The sequence below is a fragment of the Euleptes europaea genome, chromosome 10 (genome assembly GCF_029931775.1).
Source record: "Euleptes europaea isolate rEulEur1 chromosome 10, rEulEur1.hap1, whole genome shotgun sequence".
Taxonomy (NCBI): Eukaryota; Metazoa; Chordata; class Lepidosauria; order Squamata; family Sphaerodactylidae; genus Euleptes; species Euleptes europaea.
The window spans coordinates 40,453,281-40,477,176 of record NC_079321.1 but is presented as its reverse complement, the minus strand read 5'-3'; the positions used below and the strand labels follow the sequence as shown (position 1 = coordinate 40,477,176).

At 44.4% G+C, this 23,896-nt stretch overlaps 1 protein-coding gene and 1 pseudogene across 1 annotated transcript in view; both read left to right on the top strand.

Moving 5' to 3' along the window:
- DST (dystonin) overlaps positions 1-23,896 on the top strand; it is a 389,172-nt gene that overhangs the window by 160,322 nt on the left and 204,954 nt on the right. Inside the window, exons 10-14 of the mRNA XM_056856095.1 lie at positions 15,912-16,024; positions 16,133-16,239; positions 19,368-19,487; positions 22,390-22,485; positions 22,566-22,693. Coding sequence (XP_056712073.1) covers positions 15,912-16,024; positions 16,133-16,239; positions 19,368-19,487; positions 22,390-22,485; positions 22,566-22,693 — 564 coding nt within the window. The remainder of the gene's footprint in view (positions 1-15,911; positions 16,025-16,132; positions 16,240-19,367; positions 19,488-22,389; positions 22,486-22,565; positions 22,694-23,896) is intronic.
- Positions 16,754-17,988, top strand: LOC130483877 (transcription factor GATA-5-like; annotated as a pseudogene).

Below are 23,896 nucleotides of genomic sequence, written 5' to 3'. Positions count from 1 at the left end.
TTTCTTTCTTTCTTTCTTTCTTTCTTTCTTTCTTTCTTTTTCTTTCTTCCCTTCCCTTCCCGCGCCGCCGCCAAAGGGCCCAGCCCTCCCTGTGTTCCATTTCCCCGGCCTGCGTGCTTGCTTCGCTTCCCCGGGAGGTTCCTACCCCCCCAGCTTTACCCGTGTATGTGCGTGTGTGCGGAGATCCCCGGGCTGCTGGTGATATAAATACTAGGCTCTCTGGAGTGCCAGTTCCATAGGTATTTGAAGGTCCTATTTCTAATGAACATGAACCATTTATATTGCTTATTCTTGTTTAACATTCATCCAACATCAGGGGTACAGCTAGGTGGTATACATAACATAGGACCAAGATGGATTTTTTTCCCCACTTGAACATAAGAACATAAAAAAAGCCCTGTGGATCAGACCAAGGCCCATCAAGTCCAGCAGTCTGTTCACACAGTGGCCAACCAGGTGCCTCTAGGAAGCCCACAAACAAGACGACTGCAGCAGCACCATCCTGCCTGTGTCCCACAGCACCCAAGATAATAGGCATGCTCCTCTGATCCTGGAGAGAATAGGTATGCATCATGACTAGTATCCATTTTAACTATTAGCCACTTGGCTTATTGTGCCTATCTAGGCAGACTTCGTTTGCAGGGTGGTTTGCCAGTGCCTTCCCCAGTCATCTTCCCTTTACCCCAAGCAAGCTGGGTACTCATTTTACTGACCTCCGAAGGATGGAAGGCTGAGTTAACCTCAAGCCAGCTACCTGAAACCATTCATCTTTTTTCTGTTTTCTTTTTTTTTTTATTGAGAAGCACATGCTCTGGCATGGTTTTTGATTACTCTTATATGTTTCTCCGCAAGAGATGAATTTCTGGCAGTCGCTAGCTCCTATCTGTTATTATCCTTTATGAGTACACAGGCAAGGAATTCCTTTCACATGTGCAAGCATTTTCTAATTACAGCAAATTAAAATCCAAACTAGACTATACTTGGGTGTTCTCTTAATTTTATACTTCCAGCCCTGGCTTCTTTGCTTGTGGTATATTAAAATGGATCTTGTATAAACCCTACCTTTCATACGTAAAGAAATACCACTCTGCTATCTCTCTTCATTTCAGTAAGCATTAGTTACACATCATTCTGCAAAGAACAGTACACTTTCTTAGCATAGGATTAAAACATTGTCGGCTGATTCAATGTCTTGGAAACTCTTCCACACATGGCTTCTTATGGGGAGCCTTGTTGATCTGAGTGGAATAATCTGTGCACTCATGAATTTATTGTAACAAGCTGCTTGGATATGACTATTGGCAGGCAAAAGCAAGTCCAGTTTATATAGCCAGCTTGCTTGCCTACATCACCGAACTGGGGCTAAGAGTATAATGCAGTTTCAAGTTTGTGTGCCCCTGAGCAACCACTGGGTTGGGGAATAAACAAGTGGGAGATTTTCCTCACCTTCAGTATTACAACAGAGGAAAAGGTGTTCCGAGGCAGATGAGTAAGGTTCCTGTCCACCTAGCCTTTAATTTCAGCAAACTAGCACTACAGCACAGTTGCACTATAAAACTGATGGCAAGGAGTGAGGGATATGTAAATAGAAAACTGCTCACCTATCCCCATTGCTAGCTGTACTATCCAGGCATGTGGGGTATTTTTATTAATCTGTCCCAGTTCTATATGGGAGAGTTTAGGAGGTAGGAATGGGTGTCAGGAATGCTGCATTATTCATTAGCAAATACTGGAAGAGCCTGGAGCAAGCCCAAGCCCCTCCCCCCTTTTCCTTTCCCCCTCTTTTTCAGCTAATGCTCAGAACTTCTCCAACAGCGCATTCCTGAAATGCGCCGGCAGCCTGACCCAAAGGCCTTAGGAGGCTGACAAAGGCCTCTGCCGGCGCAGGGCCCACACCAGCTTTTTGCTGGCGTATCTCCTGTGCAACCCAATGAGGGCTGCATGGTTTTTTTGCGCTGGGCGGAGGTTTCGGCGGTGCCAAAACCTCCTTAGGGGGCAACGCCGCTGGTTTGCCTCCTAAGCCCGGAGCAGGCATTCCTTTCAGGAATGCGCTGTAAGAGCAGTGATTATGCTGATTTGTCATGTGGCCAGGTTTTTTGAGGGGGAAGGGGGGGGTCCTGTTTTTTAAAATTACTGTTCCTTTTTTTAAGCATTACTGATAATTTTTGTGAATATCTAGGTAGTCCTGTAAGCATATAAAAACCCTTTCCTTATCTGTGGACAACCCTGATTTATTCCCTTACTGATAGGTGCAGGACCATCAAGTTCATTATAAGGGAAAGTGATGGTCACCAGAGACCATGACCTAGGGTTGCCAATTGCCTGGTGGCGGCGGGTAAACTACCGCCCATCCATCAGGCTGCCCGTGGCCAGCTGAGGGCTGGTGGGCACTGCGGGCTCGTGCACGCAGACGCAGTGCATGCGTAACTTTTGGGTAAAACTGGAAGTGACGTGGACGCTCTTGCAATCCCAGACAAAACTCTATAGAAACCATAGAGTTTTTGGCTGGGATTGCTAGAGCGTCCCCGTCACTTCTGGGTTAAACCAGAAGTGACATAGCGCATTGCCTGTGGGCGCGCCGTGACAGGTGCGTGCACGCATTGTGCTCTAAGGCCACGGCCCTGCGAAGCTCCCGCTGGTGGAGCAGCGGGGCCTGGCAAGCCTACCATGACCCCATAGTTATAACTAGGACAGCCAACTATTGATTTCAAAAAATATCACCCCCTTAGCTGGGGATAGGGTGTAGAGCCTGGGCTGAATTTTGGCAATTTGGGATAGAGACCGGAAGGAATATGAAAAAGGAGAGGAAGAGCAAGGGACATTGTTTGCAGGACATAGGTTGGGCTTGGAGTTGACTAGCTTTTCCAGAAACCAGTAATGGTTGCTAGATAGTTTTACTAGTCAGACTAGTAGGACACTGGCTGGCTACTAGGGTTGCCTGTTTTTAGAAGGCACAAATCTGACAAATGCAAGGGTCATCTCAGGGGCAAAGCCTGGCTCAGGGCCTACCTAACCAGGGGTGGAGTCCAGTGGCGTTAAGAGATGGAGCCATCATAGGTATATCAGGTCTCCTGCTTTGGACTCCCTGCAGCAGCCTGGTGTCCCCACCACCACCTGCTTAGATGGTAGGGGGGAAATTGGAGGGAATTTGGCTTTCACCCCTGGTGATGTGATGTCACTTTTGGCTTGAACCAGAAGTCACATCAGTGTGTAGGAGTGACACTCCAGTATTCACCCAGTATTTTATTGTAAAACCGTAGAATTTCAGGCGCATGGTAGAGTATCACCTTAATGTGCTGCCATCACTTCTTGTTGATGTTGAAAGTGAAGTCGCAACACTGTAGAATGGTGGACAGGAAGATCGCAACAGCAAAATTGTCCCACCAGTTGCCAGCTGGTTGCCAGCCTTGTTCAAAACTTGTTGGAAGGAAGAGTGGTTCCTCTTGAAAATTTGAACTTAATTATTGGCTGATGAATCTAAATTCTTAGTGAAAGCGCAAGATTATTCTGGAAAAAGCATTTCCACCAGCACAACTCTTCATCATTACAACGTATCCCGGAATCCCTCCTGGATTCCCGGCTTTGCCACTGTCCCGGACAAGAATTCTACCACCGGGAAGTGAGAGTTTGTACAACAGACTGTTACATTTTTTCCATCTTCCCTTAGCATTTGGGCTTTTCAACCACTCACCGGGCTCACACCTTCAATTTACAACCTTTTTCCAGCTCCTAACTCTCATATCGGGACATTTCCTTGTGTGTTTATTTTGTCTATGTCATCCATCATCACGCTCCTTCTTTCCGCTTCAAGCGGCACACCCAAGTGCGTGCGTTCAGTACAGCTGTATTGTCTTTGTAATGACAGTTCAGTTCACAGCATAGCTGGCCCCTTTGCTTTATATGCTTATACAATTGTGCATTTGGAGGGGTTTACATTGGTATCATTTACTTTATGCTTTTTGAAAAGCCTTATTAGTGATTTTGACTGTTCTTTCAATCTATACAGGGATGTTCACAACTGCATTCTACCATTAATACTAGCTGCTGTTTGGTACAGTCTGTGGTTCTATATTAGAGCATTGTTGCACACAATTAACAACAGATGCTGGTAATTTGTACTGCCATTAATTATATATAGGAATATTTATTGTATTTATGAAATTCATTGAATTGTTGTGACTTGGAAATGTCATGCTAAGAACATTTAATACATTTATGCAGTTTACATGCACAATATATTGAAGTGGTTGTTATCACACTGAAATAAGTATTGTCATTATTTCTATTTCTATTTCTAATATTTTTGAGCCTCTTGCTGTACTTTGGTTAATTACCCACTTTTTACAGCATAGGTGTTTATCTTTTTTTGCTAGGTTGTCAGCCTTGGGCAACCCTAAACCCTCGTAAAAAGCTCAATTCATGTAACACTTTTCTGTTATTTACAAATCCCGCCAAGGTCTACATTTGAATTGTTTTTGCAGAATGTATCCAAAAACTTAATGCTTAATTCCCTAATAATATGCAGCATATATGTGTGTGAACGACAGTGTTCTCCACCACCTTTAGTTCTTGCTTGAAATTCTTGTCTGAAATAATTTATTGTAAAAAGTGAAAAGAACGTACTGGTTTCCCAAGAACAAGGTGTTCTGTAGATCTGTAAAGATTTCTCACCTTTTGGGTGGCAAGAGGTCATGGAGTCCATTTTTTAATGTATCAGCCCCCCCCCCCCCCGATTAAACGAAACAAGATCCCCAAGTTAAGATGCTAGCATCTTTGGATAAACGGATCTCCAAAGCAGGACCGGAAGTAGTTTGTAGCTGAGACTCTGAAATCCACTGCAATCAAAGTATATAGTATTGGGCTAGATGGAACAAGGGTCTGGTTCAGTGAAAGCAGCTCCATAAACTCAAAGGCTACAATTCTGTCAATACACATAAATGGGAATAAGCCCCATTTAACCGAGTGGGACTTATTTCTGAGTTAATATGCATAAGATCAGAACGTTACTGAAGCTCCCTGGTTGCTGATGTTGGAAAAGACTTTAGAAGAAATTGGTAGCAAATCTGATTCCAGTTTTTAAAAATGATAGCTCTCTATGCTTACCTGATGTGTAGCACAAAGGCACAGGTAAAATTGGAAGCTTATTCCTGAGCTTTGCGGTAGCCGGGGACGGTGTAGCCAAGGCGTTGCTGCGGCACCTCCAAAGAGGTTCCCCAGCAGCCGAAAGGCTAAAAAAGCCTGTTTAAATTTTAAAATTCAAAAATGGGGAATTTCCCCCCTAGAGAACAGCAAGGCTGTGCCAGGAAAAACCTGGCCCAGCAACACTGTTTTGGAGAGGGGCATTCCTGGACTGGACAGGGTTAGGAGGCAGCCTACCAGTCCCTGGGACTCCCCGGGAACACCTCCCATGACACCAGCGCAAGTACTTGTGCTGGTAGGACACTGGTGGGAGGCTGAGCCAGCATCCATGGGCTCCGCTGCCACTCCAGTCCCAGGGCACCGTCGCAAGTGGCACTACACCTGTGTACGGGACTGGTCGCCGCCTAAGTCCATTCGGCTCCCAGGCTCAGGAATGAGCTCTTAGTGTTCTTTACAGTGGTGCCATCCTCTGGCTGTAGAAATATCAGGAGGGAACGGAAAGCAGAAAAGGCAGTCAAAGGCAACTGCAGTGTCTAGAGAAGATGCTTTTGAGGCACAGAAAAGCTTGAGCTGAAAATTAAAGTTAAAATTGGCTAATGCTACAAAGGTAATAAAAGTGTAACACAGCAAATTCATTTGCCTTAAAGGGCACTATAAACGGTTAAAAACTGACTTTCCTACCTTATATGGTGGAAATTTCAACAAGCCAGAATAGTGAAAAGCAGTCATGCTAGTGGAAAACCAGCCAGTTGGCAGCTCTTATTTAAAACCCCAGTCACATCCCCAAATTTAAGAAACTTTGGCACAGAATTGGGAAGTGAAGTTTAAAGTGTAATTTGTGGATGTTCTGGATTATAAACTTGTGCAGAGTTGATTAGGGAGGTTTGCAACTTTCTTTCAGCTAATGGGGCAACATTTTTGTAAAAGCACTAATGTACCTTTAGGTTGTGACCCTGCAGTGGCCAATTAAACTAACTGACGTTATTGTCTACAGTGCAGTCATGAACTTGTGTACATGTTTTTTTCATACTGCTTTTAATTTTTTTTAAGCAGCATCTAATTTAAAGAGAAGTTTCAGTTTGAGGAAAAATTATATCACTGCTTTGATATAATTTATATAAAAATTGTATCCCTGCTTTGAACTTTGTCGAAGGATGAGAAATATTTATAGTAAATAAAATATAAACATTAGATTTATTTATTTAGAAAATTTCCTTGCCAGTTCTACAGAGAACCTGCTGGAGGTAGCTCGCAAAGTAAAACATCAGAAAAACTGTTGAAGAACCAGTGTGGTGTGATGGCCAGTGTGGTGTAGTGGTTAGCGCATTGGACTAGGATCTGGGTGACTCAGGTTCAAATCCCCACTCTGCCGTGGAAGCTTGCTGGGTGACCTTGGGCCAGTCCTGTACACTCAGCCTAATCTATCTCACAAGTAGGGTTGCCAACCTCCAGGTACTAGTTGGAGATCTCCCGCTATTACAACTGATCTCCAGCCGATAGAGATCAGTTCCCCTGGAGAAAATGGCCGCTTTGACAATTGGACCCTATGGCATTGAAGTCCCTCCCCAAACCCCACCCTTCTCAGGCTCCTCCCCAAAAACCTCCCGCTGGTGGCGAAGAGAGACCTGGCAACCCTACTTACAAGGTTGTTGTGAGGTAAAATGGAGGAGAGGAGAATGATGTAAGTTGCTTTGGGTCCCTGATGTGGTATAAATGAAGTAAATCAATATTCACTAAACTGTTAAAAACCAGACAGGGTATAAAAACAGCATAAACTGTCTCATAAAAACTTTCTCTAGCTAGAAGCAGACTGTAAAAACAGTGTTAAAATACCAACCACTTAATTGAAAGCCTGGGTGAAAAGAAACATTTTGGCCTGGTGCCTAAGAGAAAGTAGGGTAGGCACCAGGCGAGCCTCAAGGTGAAGGGAATTTCACAGGTGCCACTGCTGAAGAAAATGCCCTTGTCTTTGGCCCTGACTCACCATTGAAAGTGGGGGTACAGATGGTGTGGTTTATGAGAAATATCTTAGCTGGTGGGCTGGACGGTATGGGAGGTGGCAGTCCTTTTTGGCATTCTGGCCCCAAGCCATTTCAGGCCTTCAAGTTATGAATCGGCACTTTGATTTGTGCTTGGAAAGAGGCAGTCAGTGCAGATCTTTCAGCACAAGGTTCATACAATGACGGTATGCCATCTCTAGTAGTAGCCTGACTGCTGCATTTTAAACCAGCTGAAGTTTCTGGACAGTTTTGAAATGTTTTCCGTGTGCTTATCTATGTCAGGACCACTGTCAGTAGCCTCAGTATCTATAATATTCACATTTTGCAGGGCTTCATGTTATGAAGGGTCTCAAATTAGTGTGCTCTTGCATACAGGTGCTTTCGAATTCCCTTTCTCCAGTGATCAGAATTTTGTTGTTACATAGTCTGGTAAGGATCCATAAGCCCTGTGCATAAGCCTGAACACTTCTGCACGCCCAAAGGTAAATGCCCTTTACCTTGAGGCTTGCCTGGTGTCTACCCTACTTTTTCCTTAGGCACCAGGCCAAAACTTTTTTCCCCAATCACATGAATTCTGACTATAGTCCCTTGGGCTACTCCAGAGGGAATCCCTACTTTTCATGATGTGCTGTGGGAAGAGCCCCAGGAGGAGTCTTTGTATAAACCTGGGATCCCATCCTTTGTAAGTACTTTTTCTAATACCTAAGCTCATTTCAGATATTCTGCATAATTGCATAGGCAGTGGAGTGCAGTTAGGTTGGCAAGCTCTGCCCTGACTTACATTCGTTCCTTGGAATACGTGTGTATGCATAAGCACTATTCATAGATAAATTGTGGAATTCCCTGCCCCAGGATGTGGTGATGGCTGCCAACTTGGAAGGCTTTAAGAGGGGAGTGGACATATTCATGGAGGAGAGGGATATTCATGGCTACTAGTAAAAAATGGATACTAGTCATGATGCATACCTATTCTCTCCAGGATCAGAGGAGCACGCCTATTATATTAGGTGCTTTAGAACACAGGGAGGATAATGCTGCTGCAGTTTTCTTGTTTGTGGTCTTCCTAGAGGCACCTGGTTGGTTGGCTGCTGTGTGAACAGACTGCTGGACTTGATGGACCTTGGTCTGATCCAGAATGGTCTTCCTTATGTTCTTATATGTAGTTGCTTGTGGTTTACACCGTACAATCTCCTTTTTCAGATTTCCCAGTCACGTGGAGAGAGCCTTCTCTTCAGGAGCTTTATGTATGTGTTCCAAAGAATACTTATGGATCTGGGGCAGGGCTTGCTGCTATGGTCCTGTCTCCTCTCCCCTACATATTAATTCTCCTTATAGAAAGGGCTGTATTCATATTTAATGAGAAGAGGGTGCATGTTCAGAAGTGAAGGAATCAGCACTCAGAAAGTGAACAGTGTGTTCTGGGTGTGGCACTCATAGTATAGGTTATTTCTGAGTTGTTTATGTATTTCCTTCAGTGGCAAAGACCTGCCATATGATGACTCATAAAGGTATGACTAAAGATTGGGTCATTATACCTTTTAGAGGTGTAATTTTGGATTATCATGCCTGTGTTCGTCCTACTTGCCTGATGTCACAATAGGAATTCTTTTAAAGTTAGCACAAGGCAGCATTTAACATGGAGGAGGATTTTTATGACTGGTAGGAGATTGCTACTGTCTGCAGCTCTTGAGATTAACTCTCGTTGAACTCAGTGCAGCCTGCTTATGAGACCTTAATAGGTGTGGGCTTTTTTTAACCATTCAAAATCTAAGGGAGTAAGCCTAAGCAGGTAGACTCAGAAGTACAACCCATTGTCGATACTGCTTTGAAAATTAAAATAAAGAAAAGAAAGTGAAATCAAAGGAGAGGGGAAAGGAGGGTGTAGGGAGGGGGAAAGGGGGGAGGGATAGGAGAAAGGGCATGATTTGATGATGGGGGTGAGCATTGATGGTCATCAGTGGGCAGAACAAAAAAAAGATTGAAGCATTACACACGAGGAGTAAAGTCGGCTTTACTCCTCATAAAAGTGCTCCCTTCCCCCAATGAAGAAAAACCATGGAAAAACCCGAAGTGAATACTATAGGCACCAAAACTTGCAGAAATCACCAACCAACAAACAAACAAAATAGTATGGGGCCAGAATCGATGAAAACCATCTGTGTGGTGAAAACTCTTGTTTCCTCTCACTGAAGAAACAGCTGGTTCTTTTTGCCTCTCTCCTATCTGGACAAAACACCATATACTGCTCTTCAATTTTGTATTGGATAGAATGGTAAAAATATGTCTCCTGCTTTTATTCTGCCTTTCTAAGAAGGAAGATGTATGCGGCTCTCTCCTCTTACATCTTATCCTTGCATCAACCCCAAGAATTGGCCCAAGGTCATCCAGTGAGCTTCATGGCTGAGTGGAGATTTGTACTTAGGTCTTCCACATCCTAGTCAGACTTCCACATCCTAACTCAACCTTGTCCCCCCACCTTTTTTCAATCGGTAGGCACCTTTGGGATTCTGGCACAGGGTGGTGGCTGCAACCACAGAGTGGCTTGCGCAAGAGGAGGAGCCAACTACAAAATGTCAGGGAGTGATGTTTTCTTGAATACACGCAAGCTTACTTTCAGTCATGCAGTGAAGATTCTTGTGTTGTGGCAGCTGCTGGAGCAACTTTTTAAAAAATCTGCACAGCCACTTAGAACTGTGCTGAGCAAAAGCCTCACCGGGCCCTTACTAAAAGCACTTGGTGGCATCAGGAAATGTATTGGTGGATGCCACATTGGGGACCCCTGCTCTAACCACTAGATATGAGGCAATTGTGTAAAGTGGTGGAAACACAACATGAAAAATGGAATAGTTTTATGGTGCGTCGTTTTACATTCCTCACATTTGATTACTTGGGTTGATTGTTCAGAGTTTAGAGAGCTGCAAGTGCAGTTTTATGTTTTATTAATAATAAGCTGTAGGAATGTGTGGCAGATGCTTTTGCTATTGTTGGATTTACTAAAACGGTTCCGTTGTGATTTTTTTTTTTAAACAAACCCTTAGTTAAAAACTGTATAATTGGTAGATTTCAGTCAGATTGTTTTTCTCCATGGACAGACGAGGCTTGTATAACGACGTGCCCTTTCTTGTTCTAAAAAGCTGGCAGCAGAACAGGCATCACTTTGTATTTTGGGTCTCATGTTTTGCTTCATTACTATCAGCATGTATGACATGTCTTGGAGATCAGCACAATGAAGAGGCACAATGAAGAAGCAGCAGTGTGCTTTTAGATATCTTTTTGTCAACTTGCATAGGGTGCGGTGTGGAAACTATTTATCCAGTGCCTTTTTATCCTCTCCTTCCTCCAAGGAGCTCAGGATGGTATACAATACATGGTTCTCTCTTCCTAGCCCGTTTTAAGTGCCTGCCCTCAGCACTTCTGGAAGGGAGATACTTGCATATCCCCTACTCTCAACGTCTGTGTTCCTGCCAATTGAATGCCCTCAAAACAGTGGGTCGTGTGTTATTATATTGTCCATTTTGTAAGGACATCTGTTCCACATACCTCGCCCCTGTTCTGTCCAAGTTCCCAGGAAGATCTGGAAAATTCTACACATATCTATCCCCTCCTTGCAGCACAATAAGACTGTGCATTTTAATCTTTGTATAATAATTTTATATTTTTATATAAACGATGCTGCTAAATTGTTGTTGAATGGATCTCTTGATCGTAATACATTTTGGTTGTTTGGTTCTCTCTTCCAAACAAATCCTCATTAATCTTTAATCTGTATTACTTTGCCCATAACAAAAAAGGTTTGGGTTTTACAGTTTTCCATTCCAACAGTTTTTTAGAGTAATTACACGAGAGAAAGACTGACCCTCCTTTAAGTTCAAGCAGGAGAGAGGGTTTTGTTGAAACAACAGTAGCCTTTTGGGGGAATGACTAACAGCAGACTCTTAGGTCCTTATTATAGTTAGAAATTGGAATCCTTTAAAAAAAGAATCTATAACCCCCCCCCCCCAAATAACATACCAAAAATTATAATTGAGTTCAGAACTGTTAGGAAATAAAGCTCAGGTTTACACTGTGAGGGCTTTTGTGTAATCTGTACTTGGGTAATATGTGGCCCAGAGGAAATGCATAGTGAGTATTATTATAAACCCTGAAGACAATCTTAGGGGTGAGTTTCCTATGCCAGTTGCATTTTTTTTTTAAACACATGGAGACTTTAAATTAAAAGGAGGATTTATACCCTTTTGTGTTATGCACGTTCATGAGGGAGCAAGGCCTGGATGTTATCTGTGTAACTGAAGAAGTGATGGATTGATTCAGATTGCAAGCCTATACTTTGTTTTTCTTCTGAGGGATAGTTACATTTTCTGTAGACAAGTTTTAAGGCATAACATTTCATAGAATAAATAAAAGAGAAAGGAACCTGAAGTTCATCTACGGTTTCGTGCAGCCCCACATTGGGGACTGCACCTGAACGCAGGCCTGCCACCGGATCAGACTTTTAGCACCAAAACACCAGGGGGCGCTGTCTTCCCAACGCGCAGGATGGCTTCGCGCCCAAACCGTCACGTGCCTAGGAAGACCCGCCCCCCTGCCTCCCAGTTCCTTCTTTGCCGCCGCTGAGATCGGACGTCTTTGCTCTGTGCTCCTGTTCGTTGCGTCGTGTTAACTTCGACTGTGAGTCTATTCAGCCTTGGCTCGTTTGGCTCTTACAGCTGCTAGAGTCCCCGTTTTGTGGAGCGACTCTGCCTTAACGATGGCATCTAAGCCCTTGTTCAAGAAGTGCATAACGTGCGGCACTAAGATGCCCCAATCTGATGAACACGAAGCCTGTGTTCTTTGCCTGGGCGAGACACACAATGTCTCCACCTGTCGCGTGTGCCAGAAGTTTACAAACAAAGCCAGATCGGATAGGGATTCCAGGCTCAAGGCAGCCTTGTGGAAGAAGACCCTGTCCTCCACTGGCCCTCTCCCTGGCACTGAGACCCTGATTAGACCGTCTACGACTAAGGGTGGGCACGCCTCGGTTCCAACCTCGGTTCTGTCCGCTACTTTACCATCGGTTCCGGTTTCAGTTCCACCATCGATTCCAGCCCTCCCCCCCCCCGCCTCAACGCCTGAGCCTCCTCCACCTTCTGGCTCCGATAAGACGGCATCCTCCTCTAAACCTTCGCGGAAACGTCATTCCGCTGACAAGAAGCAGTTAGCTGCCGAGCCAGCCCCCAAGAAACACAAACAAAAGCTCAAGCATTTGGAGCCAGCTAAACCTCGCTCAGACAAGGGTAGGGCTCCGAGCCCACCCAAGATGCCATCTAGGGGTTCCGCTTCTCCGGCCCCTTCCTTTTCTGACATGGACTTCGACCCTCAGTTCATGGCTCAGTTCAGCCTGGAACCAGTCTTTGGCATGCACGAGTTTCCTACTTGGAACCAGCCTCTAAGTCCCCCCCTGCCTGCTCTATTCCTGGCCCCAGACCTTTACCAAGACTGGGCTGTCGCTCACGACAGCTGGATATGCTAGGCAGACGCCCTGCTCCCACTGCCACACAATCTTACGTGGCACTTACCTCCTTCTGCCCCAGACAACCCGCCCCTTTGCCTTCGGTTCCATCACCTTCGGTTCCATCTGGATCCGAGCATGGGTACGAAGACCTTGAGCCCTCCCAAGAGGGATCCGAATACAGGTCTGACCTGACCCCTGAGGATAAGGCTGTTGAAGCGGGTACTTCCTCTACCTCTGAAGACGCCGGGTTACATGCGGAACAGATGCTTCGCATGGCCAAGGTTCTGGACCTTGAAGTCTCAACTTCTCAAGAGAGACCTCAATTTAACATACTTAGCTGACTGTATCCGGATACGCCGGTCTTTGTATCCTTTCCATTGTTGGATGGCCTCTCGGATCTTGCAGTACCCATTTGGAAGAAACCGGCTTCTGCCGCGCCAACTTCCAGGAGGCTTGAAAATCTTTACAGGATCAAGCAGGACTCTGCGAAGATTTTGGCTACACACCCAACTCCATCTTCCATTGTTTCGACTGAGATGCAGTCACGCCAGAGATTTGGCCAGCACTCCACCCTGGCAGATAGAGAGAGCCGCCGCATTGACACACTGGGTCGTAAGGTCTACTTGTCCTCTTCCCTGAATTACAGGATATCCAACTATCAGGTGATCATGGCTGGTTACCAGCTCCACTTGTGGGAGAAGGTTGGCTCTCTCCTTGACCCCTTCACTGAGGATTCAAGAGCTCAGCTTCAGCAGATCCAGGCTGAGGCCCTCCTTGTCTCCAAGCAGGAAATAGCCGCCGGTAAGCATGCGGTCGAAACAGCTGCTAGGTGTCTTGCCACCTCTGTTACCATTAGACGCCACTCCTGGCTGCGGAACACTGCACTCTCTGTGGATCTGAGGGCCCAAGTCGAGGACTTACCTTTTGAAGGCTGTACCTTGTTTTCATCCAACACTACCGAGTTTCTCACCGAGGTGAAGAAAGATAAGCAAACGGCTAAGTCCCTTGGAATATTGCCTGCCAAGCAACAATAGCAGCAACCCAGGGACAGGTTTAACCAATGTCAGCATGGTTTTGCTACCCCATTCTTCAGGAATCAGCGATTTTTCAAACTGCAGTATCCTCCGCGTCAACAAGGCTATCAGCATAATTACCAACCTTATAGGAAGCCTAAATCCTCCCCTAGGCCTAGATCTAACCCTATCCCTGGTCCCCAGAAGGATCAGCAGCAGCAGGGCCGTTTCAGACTCTGTCTTCCTACGCCCTCTGAGCCCACTCCATTTTTGGACCATTTATCTAAGTTTGTTAAGGAATGGTCTTTGATTTGCTCAGATACTTGGGTGTTACAAGTTATTCAGTTTGGTTATCGCTTGGAGTTCAAAGTTTCCCCTGTGTGTTCACCCCCTTGTGCAGCTAGGGTCAACCCATTTCCTGAGCTCACAGTACAACTTGATGAGCTCCTTTGCAAGGGTGCGGTACAGCGTGTTCCCCACGATGCACCTAATTTCGGTTTCTTTTCCAGAGTTTTCCTTGTAGACAAGAAGGATGGTGGACGTACACCCATCCTCGACTTGAGGAGGCTTAATAAATGTTTGAATGTTCAGAATGGTGTCTGAACCCTCTGTTATTGAACTTCTCATCCCTGGTTCTTGGTTTGCCGTCCTGGACCTTAAGGACGCTTATTTTCATGTAGCAGTGCATCAGGCCTCCAGGAAATGCCTACGCTTTCGCCAGGGACCCAACATTTATCAGTACTCCATCCTCCCCTTTGGGTTGGCCACCGCCCCTAGGGTCTTTACCAAGTGTATGGCTGTACTGGTTGCCCGCTTGAGAACCCTGGGATGCATGGTTTTCCCTTATCTCGATGATTGGCTACTTGTGGCCCACTCTAGGGAGTTATTGTTAACTCAAATCGATCTAGTGGTTACAACCTGTCTCAGACTAGGCCTCATGATCAATTGGGAAAAGTCCAAACTGTGCCCCTCTCAACGGGTCCAGTATGTGGGCATTATCCTGGATTCTACCCTGGGCAGAGCTTTCTTACCACCTGACAGGATTAAGTCACTTCAAGCTGCTGTTGGGACGATCCAGCGTAAGCGTCACCAGTCAGCTTGGTTTTTCAGAGGACCCTAGGCCTTATGGCCTCTACCACTGCGGTAGTCGCTCTAGCCTGTCTTAATATGAGGAGTCTGCAATTGTGGTTCCTTTGTTTTGCAAATACCTATTGGACAGCTCCTAGAGGGATAACTAGACATTCTTGAGTATGGCTGAACAGGTGGACCAAAGAGGTAAAGATTGTCCCAACAAAATGGAGGCTGAATGGTCATGGTAATACCTTACCGAGGTGTTCAGGTTCAATTTTGCCTCTCTGTGAACAACCAATGAATGCTGAGAGGACAGCTGGCAGTTTACAGTTAAGTGAGTGGTGAGACAGAACCGCTTGAGCCAGGAGGGAGAGAACAGTAGCCTAACCTCAAGAGTACTGTGAAATGTCTGAGTGAGGGGTGGTTGATAAGGGGATGGGGCTGCCCCATCTGGTAGTGTCTGTGGGAATGTGTGAAAGGGTCATGGCTCTACATATATTAAAAAGAGACAAAATGCGAGGTGAGCTGTGACTGCCTGACTTACTTGTATCTCTGAACACATGTGACAGAAGTTGAGATGGGTGGTAGTGTTTGTGAAATGGGGTCATACATACATAGGTCATTGCTCTTACCATTAATACCAGAGAGAGAAGAAAGTGACCTGTGCCAATGGACCCTGAAATGTTTAAGGAATTGTTTGGGGAAATTATTCAGATGATTCAGCGAAATTATTTAAGTCATATGTTAAAGGATAAGGCAGGTACCTCCAGGGCTTTTATTTTTAGCCCATTTAATTTAAGGAAAAATTCATTTCTGAAGCTGAATGCTGAAATTACTTACATCATTGGAATACAGCAAGTTCCTTCTACAGGTACTAAGTGAAGCAATTGGCTTTATCGTATCCTTCATGAATGCATCCGGGTTAGGGTTGGCACGACTTAGTGGTACAACCCATACTTTGCATGCAGAAGGTTCTAGGTTTCCTAGCATCTCTGAGTAGCAGCTGATGAGAGATGTTTTCTCTACCTGACAATTTGGAAATCAATTGCCTGTTGGAATAGACAGTGCTAAACGTCTGACTTCTGTATGAGCCAATTTGATATGTTCAGCTCACTAAAATAAAATGAAGTTCTTTGTTGTTGCAACTGTTAGCAATAAGTTACCATAGCCAACTAAACTGTGGTCCTTGTTTTGCAGGCCGGACCTGATAGACATGAATACCGTTGCTGTTCAAAGCAACCTTGCAAATTTAGAACATGCTTTTTTTGTAGCAGAAAAACTTGGTGTTGCCAGACTTCTGGATCCTGAAGGTGAGTAAGTGAAGAGAATAATGTGTGAGCTTTATGTTACTTTTGGAATCTAATATTCTAATGTTTACATGTTGATCGTAAGCTACCCATATGCAATGTTCTTTTTAGATGTTAATGTCTCCTCTCCTGATGAGAAGTCAGTAATAACTTATGTGTCATCGCTTTATGATGCATTTCCCAAAGTACCAGAAGGTGGTGAAGGCATCAGTGCAAATGTAAGTAGTATTTAAGTACTCCTTGTTCAGACAAAATAAGTACATTGAGGAAATTGTACCAAGAATAGGATATTGTTTGGTGTGGCTTGGATTTGAAAATGCTTCCTGCCAAATAAAACCTGAATCCAGTTTAACCAGATATTACTGAAATCTATTTTTTTTTTTTGCATTTGTAGTAGTTCGGTCGCTGACAACTGGTTGATAACAGGGCCCAGAAGCAGCTGCGGCACTCAATTTTCAGAGGGTGGGTTGGCTCTTAAAAGCTTGGCTTAAGGATGGCTGAGAACTAGCTCCCTCCCTCAATTTTTTTAATTGGATTTTCTTGGCACTTAAAAAAAAAAATCGACCGCCTCACCATCCAAGTTTTCCCTGCTTGCTCATTGGGACGTGCTTGAAAGTCGCCTCCACTGCAACTGCTCCCAAGGACTTGCTGAGCATTCCATGTCCCATTTCCTGGACTCACCCTAATTGCATCCTGGCAGCTGTGGCTTTACCCTGCTTTGAAGGATATAAAATGCACCAGAGCTTAGCTCTTGCTCCTAATCCCAGCCAGTTGACATACTCCCATGACTTGAGCAACTTCCTGCATTCGCCACCCAATCCAGTTGTCTATGTGCTCACCAGCCGGGTGCCCTCTATGTTGCAGAGTCTGCCTTACCTGCAGAGTTGTGAACCTGCCCACAGAGCCATCCCTTGAGCAACACAGGCTGGGCACAGGCAGCCAGTGCTCACACATCCCGCTTCAATGCCAGAGGCCCTAACCCACCCTAGGGCTTTTTCTACTCGTACAGTCCCCCAGGTGGTAGCAGTGCTGGACGAGATGGAGGTTACCAGAATTCACTGTTACTGGATGCTGGAGGACGTGGTCAGTATGGCATTACTCTGGTGCGCTCGCTCAATGGATCCTACTCCAGTCCTTATCCTGGTGCCTATGTTAGCCCTGCAGAGATGCCGCCATCCTGGACTGCCGGGGACTTTGAAAGTTGTGTCTTGAACAGCCTCCAGACACGACAGGAGACCTCGCCTGGAGATCTACTTTTGAGTTCTTGGAAGAATTCCTGGGCGATGGCAGAGAATGTATCACCTGAGGGGCGATGTCCAACCTGCTCTGGAGGAAGAATGGCACTGGGCACTACCTGTGTTATGCCTGTGGGATCTATTACAAAATTAATGGCATTAACCGGCCCCTCATCAAACCACAGAAAAGACTGTCCTCTAGACAAGCAGATCTCGGTTGCACGAACTGTCATACTACCAATACAACGCTCTGGAGATGAAATGCAGAAGGAGAGCCCGTATGCAACGCATGTGGATTATACATGAAACTCCTCGGGGTGCCGAGGCCTCTGGCAATGAAGAAGGAAAGCATCCAGATGAGGTAGAGGAAACCTAAAATGTCACCAAAGGAAAATTTTCAACAGGGTCCCCAACTTCAACCACCAATTCCCGTTCTTCCATTACAAATTCTGAAAGCACCGTCACTTTAAAAATGGAACCCGCTGTGACATCACAATATCCGGGACAATCTATAGTGTCCACTTCCCAGGGTCCAAGCCCGTCTGAAGATACCCTGGCTGACGGCCATACTCAATTCAAGTACGAACCAGAGGACTATGCCTTCATTTGGCCACTGTGCCCCAGCAGTCAGGACTAAGCGTTGCTCTTTGCCAAGACTCATGGTGTGCGCAGGCACTGGCCTTAAAAACGGTCTTCCATTTTGAAATAAGTGTGCTTCGGAACAAGCTTTGATTTTATTTTTAGGCTGCTGGTGGATAGCAAGCAAAAGGAATCTCCTGCTTTTGTCCTTTGAGTCTGTAATCAACACAGTGCTATTCTTTTTAAGACAGATTTGTTTTTTCTCCTTCAGTGGAAGGATAGATATCAACTGAGTATGGTAATACATATTCTTCTTGACCCACCCAGCTCTCTTGGTCCTTGGTCCTCTCAAAGTTTTAACTCTCACCCTCACTGATTGAAACCGGGAGAAATTGTTGTTGGGAGGGAGGTTTTTCTCTTTCCTCTAAAGAAATAAATTTCAGGATCTATTTTATTCACGCTGATTTCCCCCTCTTCCTTTTTATGACTCCCTTGTATGCAATTTTATTCCACTTCCCAATAAAGACTATGATAGGAAAAGAAAAGAGAAACCATGGGTGATGAAAGCACAAAGAAAGATAAAGCCAAGGAGAATGTAGTGCTGGGCCAAAACCTCACATTGGATATAAGGCCAGGAAAGAAATAAAAAGACAAGGGAAATTAGGCGGCTGTCAGGCTGTTATCTCGGTTTAGATGTTTCCTTTCGTTTCTCTGCTGAACCGTCCAGACTTCAAGGACGGCTACACATACCAAAGCCTGGGAACGCCACTCCTGGGAAATAATGCTCTGTTTATGCTTTGTAATCTCCCGCCGTTTCTCTGCCTTATATTTCCAAATAACGGGCAAGACAAACCATAGCTGTCATCTTGCCTTCAATGCACTGTATTGCCTATTTGACCAGTAAAGCCATCTGCTTGGAATCTGATTGTCTCTGTGGTGATTTCTGGTTCGATGGGTCGAGAGCTCACAGCGGCCTGGAATATGTGGGTTCCAGTTGTTTGGTCCAGTAATACTCATAAGGTTTGCATAGAAGGAGAATTTTGCCGTGCTTCTGCTATCACTGCAGCATTCTAACCCAGCAGTGTTAATGAGGCTGGATTAGGCATGGAGCAGAGGGAAGGAGTGCCCAGGGGAGAGGGAAGGGGGTGTGCCACGCACGTTCATGTGTGTGCTGGAGCCAGGCGCTGGGGCAAAGACAAATTAACCGGGTGGGGTGCGCGGCGACTGTCCCCACAGAAACAAAAAGAGGGAGAGCAGTGGCCAGGCGGGTGGCGTGCATACCAGCCGAGCCGCAGATGGGAAGCTGCGCCCGTGTCGCAGTGGTATTTCTTCTGCCCATGCCCATGCTGGTGCCCCCCTCTCTTTGCGCCGGGGGCAAGTGCCCTCACCGGACCCCCCCCCCCCCAAATCCGTGACTGGACTGGATGTGTTCAGTTTGACATGCTATGTTAAAATAACAAGACAGCTTTTTGTTGAGGGCTTCCAGAAGTTTAAAGTGCTCTTACTTACTAACTATGATTTGTTCCTCTCAGGACATTGAAGTCAAGTGGGTTGAATACCAGAATATGGTGAACTACCTCATCCAGTGGATCAGGCACCATGCCACAATAATGGCTGACCGAGTGTTTCCAAACAATCCTGTGGAACTGAAGGTGAGCTTTGACATTGATCATGGGCAGGGGAGGTTTTCCTCCCCCTTCACATGGTAAGTAGGGTGGATTAATTTAAATGAAGTTGATTTAAAGGGGGGAAGCTGATATAAATCCTTCTTAAATAAAAGTATGTACTAATATGCTGGTAGGGAAGGTAGTATGGTAGTATGAGCTCATCAGATCTTGGTAGCTAAACTGGGTTGGCGCTTGGATGGGAGACCACCAAAGAAGACTTTGCAGAAGATGGCAGTGGCAGACCACCTATGATTCTCACTTGCCTTGCAAGTCCCTTGCTGGGGTCACTATAAATTGGTTGCGACTTGACAGCAGTTACATACACTAGTAATGCGGCTGTAAGATAAAAAGTACGGATTTAAAATTAAGTAAAGCCTTTATGAAAGTTCAGAGGGGTATGCTATAAGTTACTTAAATATTTAACAACTTTTTTACCATTTTAAAAATGATATATAACGCATTGCTTATTTTTAGATACCATTGCTCATGTTTCCAAGCAGGGTCCCTTAGACTCGAGAGGTTTTTGTAGACAGATGGTGATTGGATTAAACACTAAAAGACAAAGTTTCTCCTTTCCGCTGTTCCTTTCTGCGTAATTTGTTGTGTAACTGCCACCCCCATAAGTAAATAATCTCAGCCAGGAGCAAGGTAGTAGTTACTGGGTAGATTAGTGTTCTTCATGAGTTGGAAGGTAAATATTCATGTTCTTTGGTAGACAGAATCCTCATGAATTATAAATAGTCGTGAACCAGTTGCAGAGATCAGGTAGTTTACTAGGGATGAAACCGGAGAGGTTTGCTGCAACCCTAAGGACATGTTTCTAGGAGTAAACCATTGAATAACATAGAACTTGCCTCTGAGTAGACCTGCTTAGGGCTCTTCCCAAAGTTGCAGTCCTAAAGCCTCTTGCCTAGGAGTAAACCCCATTGATTAACATGGTACTGACTTCTAAGTAGACCTACTTCGGATTGCTCCCATAATCATACAGATGGATCATTGGATGATACCTGTGCTGACTTGCCAGTTCCTAATCCCCAGTATTAAGTCATAATATCGGCACATTACACTGTGATGCTGAATGATGTCTGATAAGATGTTTTCCTCATAATTTTTTTTATAAAGAAATGCAGTTTTCAATAACTCCATAACAGGACCATGTTCCATTTTAAGAGTTTATGTTTTGTATTAAATTCAGATTTCATTGTAATCCAGGTTATTAAAAAATTAATTTTTACTGTGTTATTTTTTTTCTTTTACAAAACAGATTATATATCCAAGTATTAAATTCAGATATACAAGCTCAAATCTATAATAATTCCCTGGATTAATCTAAAGACATAAATTTTATAATAAGGGCAAGAACCCCTAGGTATATAGGCAGTTCCTAAGAGTGGTGACCTCTTCAGAACATCATCCACTTAGAGTGAAGCCAGGAACAGAAAACAATGCCAGCACCTGCCCCATGTCTTTTAAGAACCATAATTAAGCACAGTTTGGGCTGTGTCCACCTCAACTTGGTGTAGTGGTTAAGAGCGGTGGTTTGGAGCCGTGGACTCCAATCTGGAGAACCGGGTGTGATTCCCCACTCTTCCACATGAGTGGCGGACGCTAATCTGGTGAACCAGGTTTGTTTCCCCACTCCTACACATGAAGCCAGCTGGGTGACCTTGGGCTAGTCACAGCTCTCTTAGAGCTCTCTCAGCCCCACCTACCTCACAGGGTGTCTGTTGTGGTGAGGGGAAGGGAAGGTGATTGTAAACTGGTTTGATTCTTCCTTAAGTGGTGGAGAAAGTCAGCATATAAAAACCACCTCTTCTTCTTCCTCCTCTTCTTCCTCCTCCTCTTCTGCTAAGAATGTCTCACATCGTCCAAATATAACACCTGTGTCCTTGGAGAAGGTTAAACTCTTGCTTTCTGCGCTTGGAGGTGTTCTTCCTATCACATGCTGACAGCTTCTCCTCAAAGTAAACTTCAGTTTGTTCCAGTCAGTTCGCATATGCCTGTCATCCTTATTTCTCACCACAGTACTTCATATTTGCCAGCTTGCAGCTAAATGTGTGAAAAATAGTGTTGCAAGCTGTTTTCAAGGTTCTGTCTTGTGATGGCAGAGCTGACGGGGCTCATGGTCAAGCGACATGCATTTGAAATTCCATGAAGAAAAAATCAATTTGGCTGGAACGATTTGGAGTAGGAATGCCCCCCCCCCCCGGTGCTGCTTCTGCAATCATCTGGGAATGGCTTTTTTCTGCCCCCCAAAACAGGACTCCATTTTGCATATAATGTATACTTTGGTGTTGTTCGATATAGGGCAGCTCAGCATTTTGTGTAGACAGTGAAAGATGTTAAGCCCAATTCATTACAGCCAGATACTGCCTTTGGCAAAATTACCATGTTAAGGATTTTGATTCATCTCAGAAAAGCCACATTTCTCCTCATCAGAAAAAAAAAGCCTATACCTTTAGGTCCCTTGAATGACTGCTCTTTCTTAGGTATAATAAATATTTTTCAAGTCAGTCCTAAGCCATTTAATTCACAATATTGCCTGCTCTTTCAGTCTAAGAGGAAATTTGGGGCATTAATAAAATGCACCAATTATTTATAAACGGGCAAATCACAGTATGCTGTTGTGGGGTACGAATGAGGCAAATAAATAAAGTAGGTGGAAGAGATGGTGTTAGGATTCTGGAATGATGAAACTAAGTGGAGGGCGAATGAGAAAACTTGACAGTTTAATTCTACCCTTCCTTTGATAGTGAAGAAGCCCACCCAAAGAAGTTTTATGCTGATGGGTGTGCGAAGCTTTTCATAATCTTTACTAAAACAAAATAAAGTAAATAGTAACACAGTTCCTTTTAGCAGAATAAAAGCTGTATTCTTGTTTTTCTAGGCACTTTATAACCAGTATTTACAATTTAAAGAAACAGAAATTCCACCAAAGGAGATAGATAAATCAAAAATCAAGAACCTGTATAAATTACTGGAGGTAAGCCATGCTTTTGTGGATTAAGGAATTCTGGGCTTCATTCCTTGTATTTTGGCCTTATGCAATCATTCCTTTTGAAGGTTTGGATAGAGTTTGGGCGTATCAAGCTCCCTCAAGGCTACCACCCAAATGACATAGAGAAAGAGTGGGGGAAGCTCATTATTGCCATGCTTGAAAGAGAGAAGATGCTTCGGCCAGAAGTTGAGAGGTTTGTTGATATTTTTGCTTAAAAGTATGCTTTGTTGCTTTCTGTTTTGAAAGTGTCCAGTGGAATTGCTTGTAATTTAAACATTAGCACGTTGAATTGAATATCATCTTTAGGCATGTTAGAAAACAATTAAATGATAGTATGTAATTCTATTTGCAGTGGAATTTCCCCACCTCTTAAGTGTAACAAAGCTTTTGCCCTATTCTGGACTATCCCTGTTGTATAGATTATGATGATAAGAATAACAACCTCCTGTTAGGGTTATCAACCTCTAGGTGGGGTGTAGCATTCTCCAAAATTACAAGAGTCCTCCAAATTACAGAGATCCATTCCCCTGGACAAAATGGCAGCTTGGGAGGGTGGACTGTACGGATCACATCCTTGCTCAGCTCCCTCCCCTCCCACACTCTGCCCAGGCTGTACCCCCAAATCTCTAGGATTTTCTCAGCCATACCCCTGTTTGCATAAATGAATGCTTTTGTGAGCACTCCTTCCTTGACTGTTTTTCATTCCCTACAGTTCGAAAGTATTACCTTTGACAAAGGGGAAGGAGTAGGCACAGGAATGAGGACTTGTTAGAGACAAGGAAGGCCCATTGTGGGACCTATTTTTAACAGACATTACACATTTCGTACTCCTAACCATCAATTTCTGCTAGGAATTATGGTATTGGTAGTTTTCTCTGCTTCCTGACTGAGTCCAGAAGGAAAAACAAATCCAATAATCCTGGGCAGGAAATAATGGCTGGGGAGACACTCTAACCACTCTTGTATTATTATTTATTTGGAAAAATCATATGCTGTCTCTTCTACTCAGTGGGGCTTATGATAAAAACAAACAAAACCATTAAAACAGCCATATAAAACAAGCCATGAAAAACAGAGTTGGGCACATAAAAGAACGTCAAATAGCCTAAAGTGATGTTGATAAAATACCTCTCATGCTGACTCTGCTCAGATTAATTTAACCACAGATTGTCACCCATAATAATTTCTACAGCTAAAATGCATCCACAGAATTCTCCCACTATTCATTTCCCCTTCTGCTCTCCCAAAGAAAGGAAAATCCAATTTTTTCCTCAGTCAGTTCACTCTTTGTCATCTTCCCTTCACTCTTTCCCACAACAGCCTTACTCAGTTAAACAAAACTCCTCTGTTCTCAAGCTCTGCTTCTAGCTCAAAGGAGCAGGAGAACAAAGGGTGT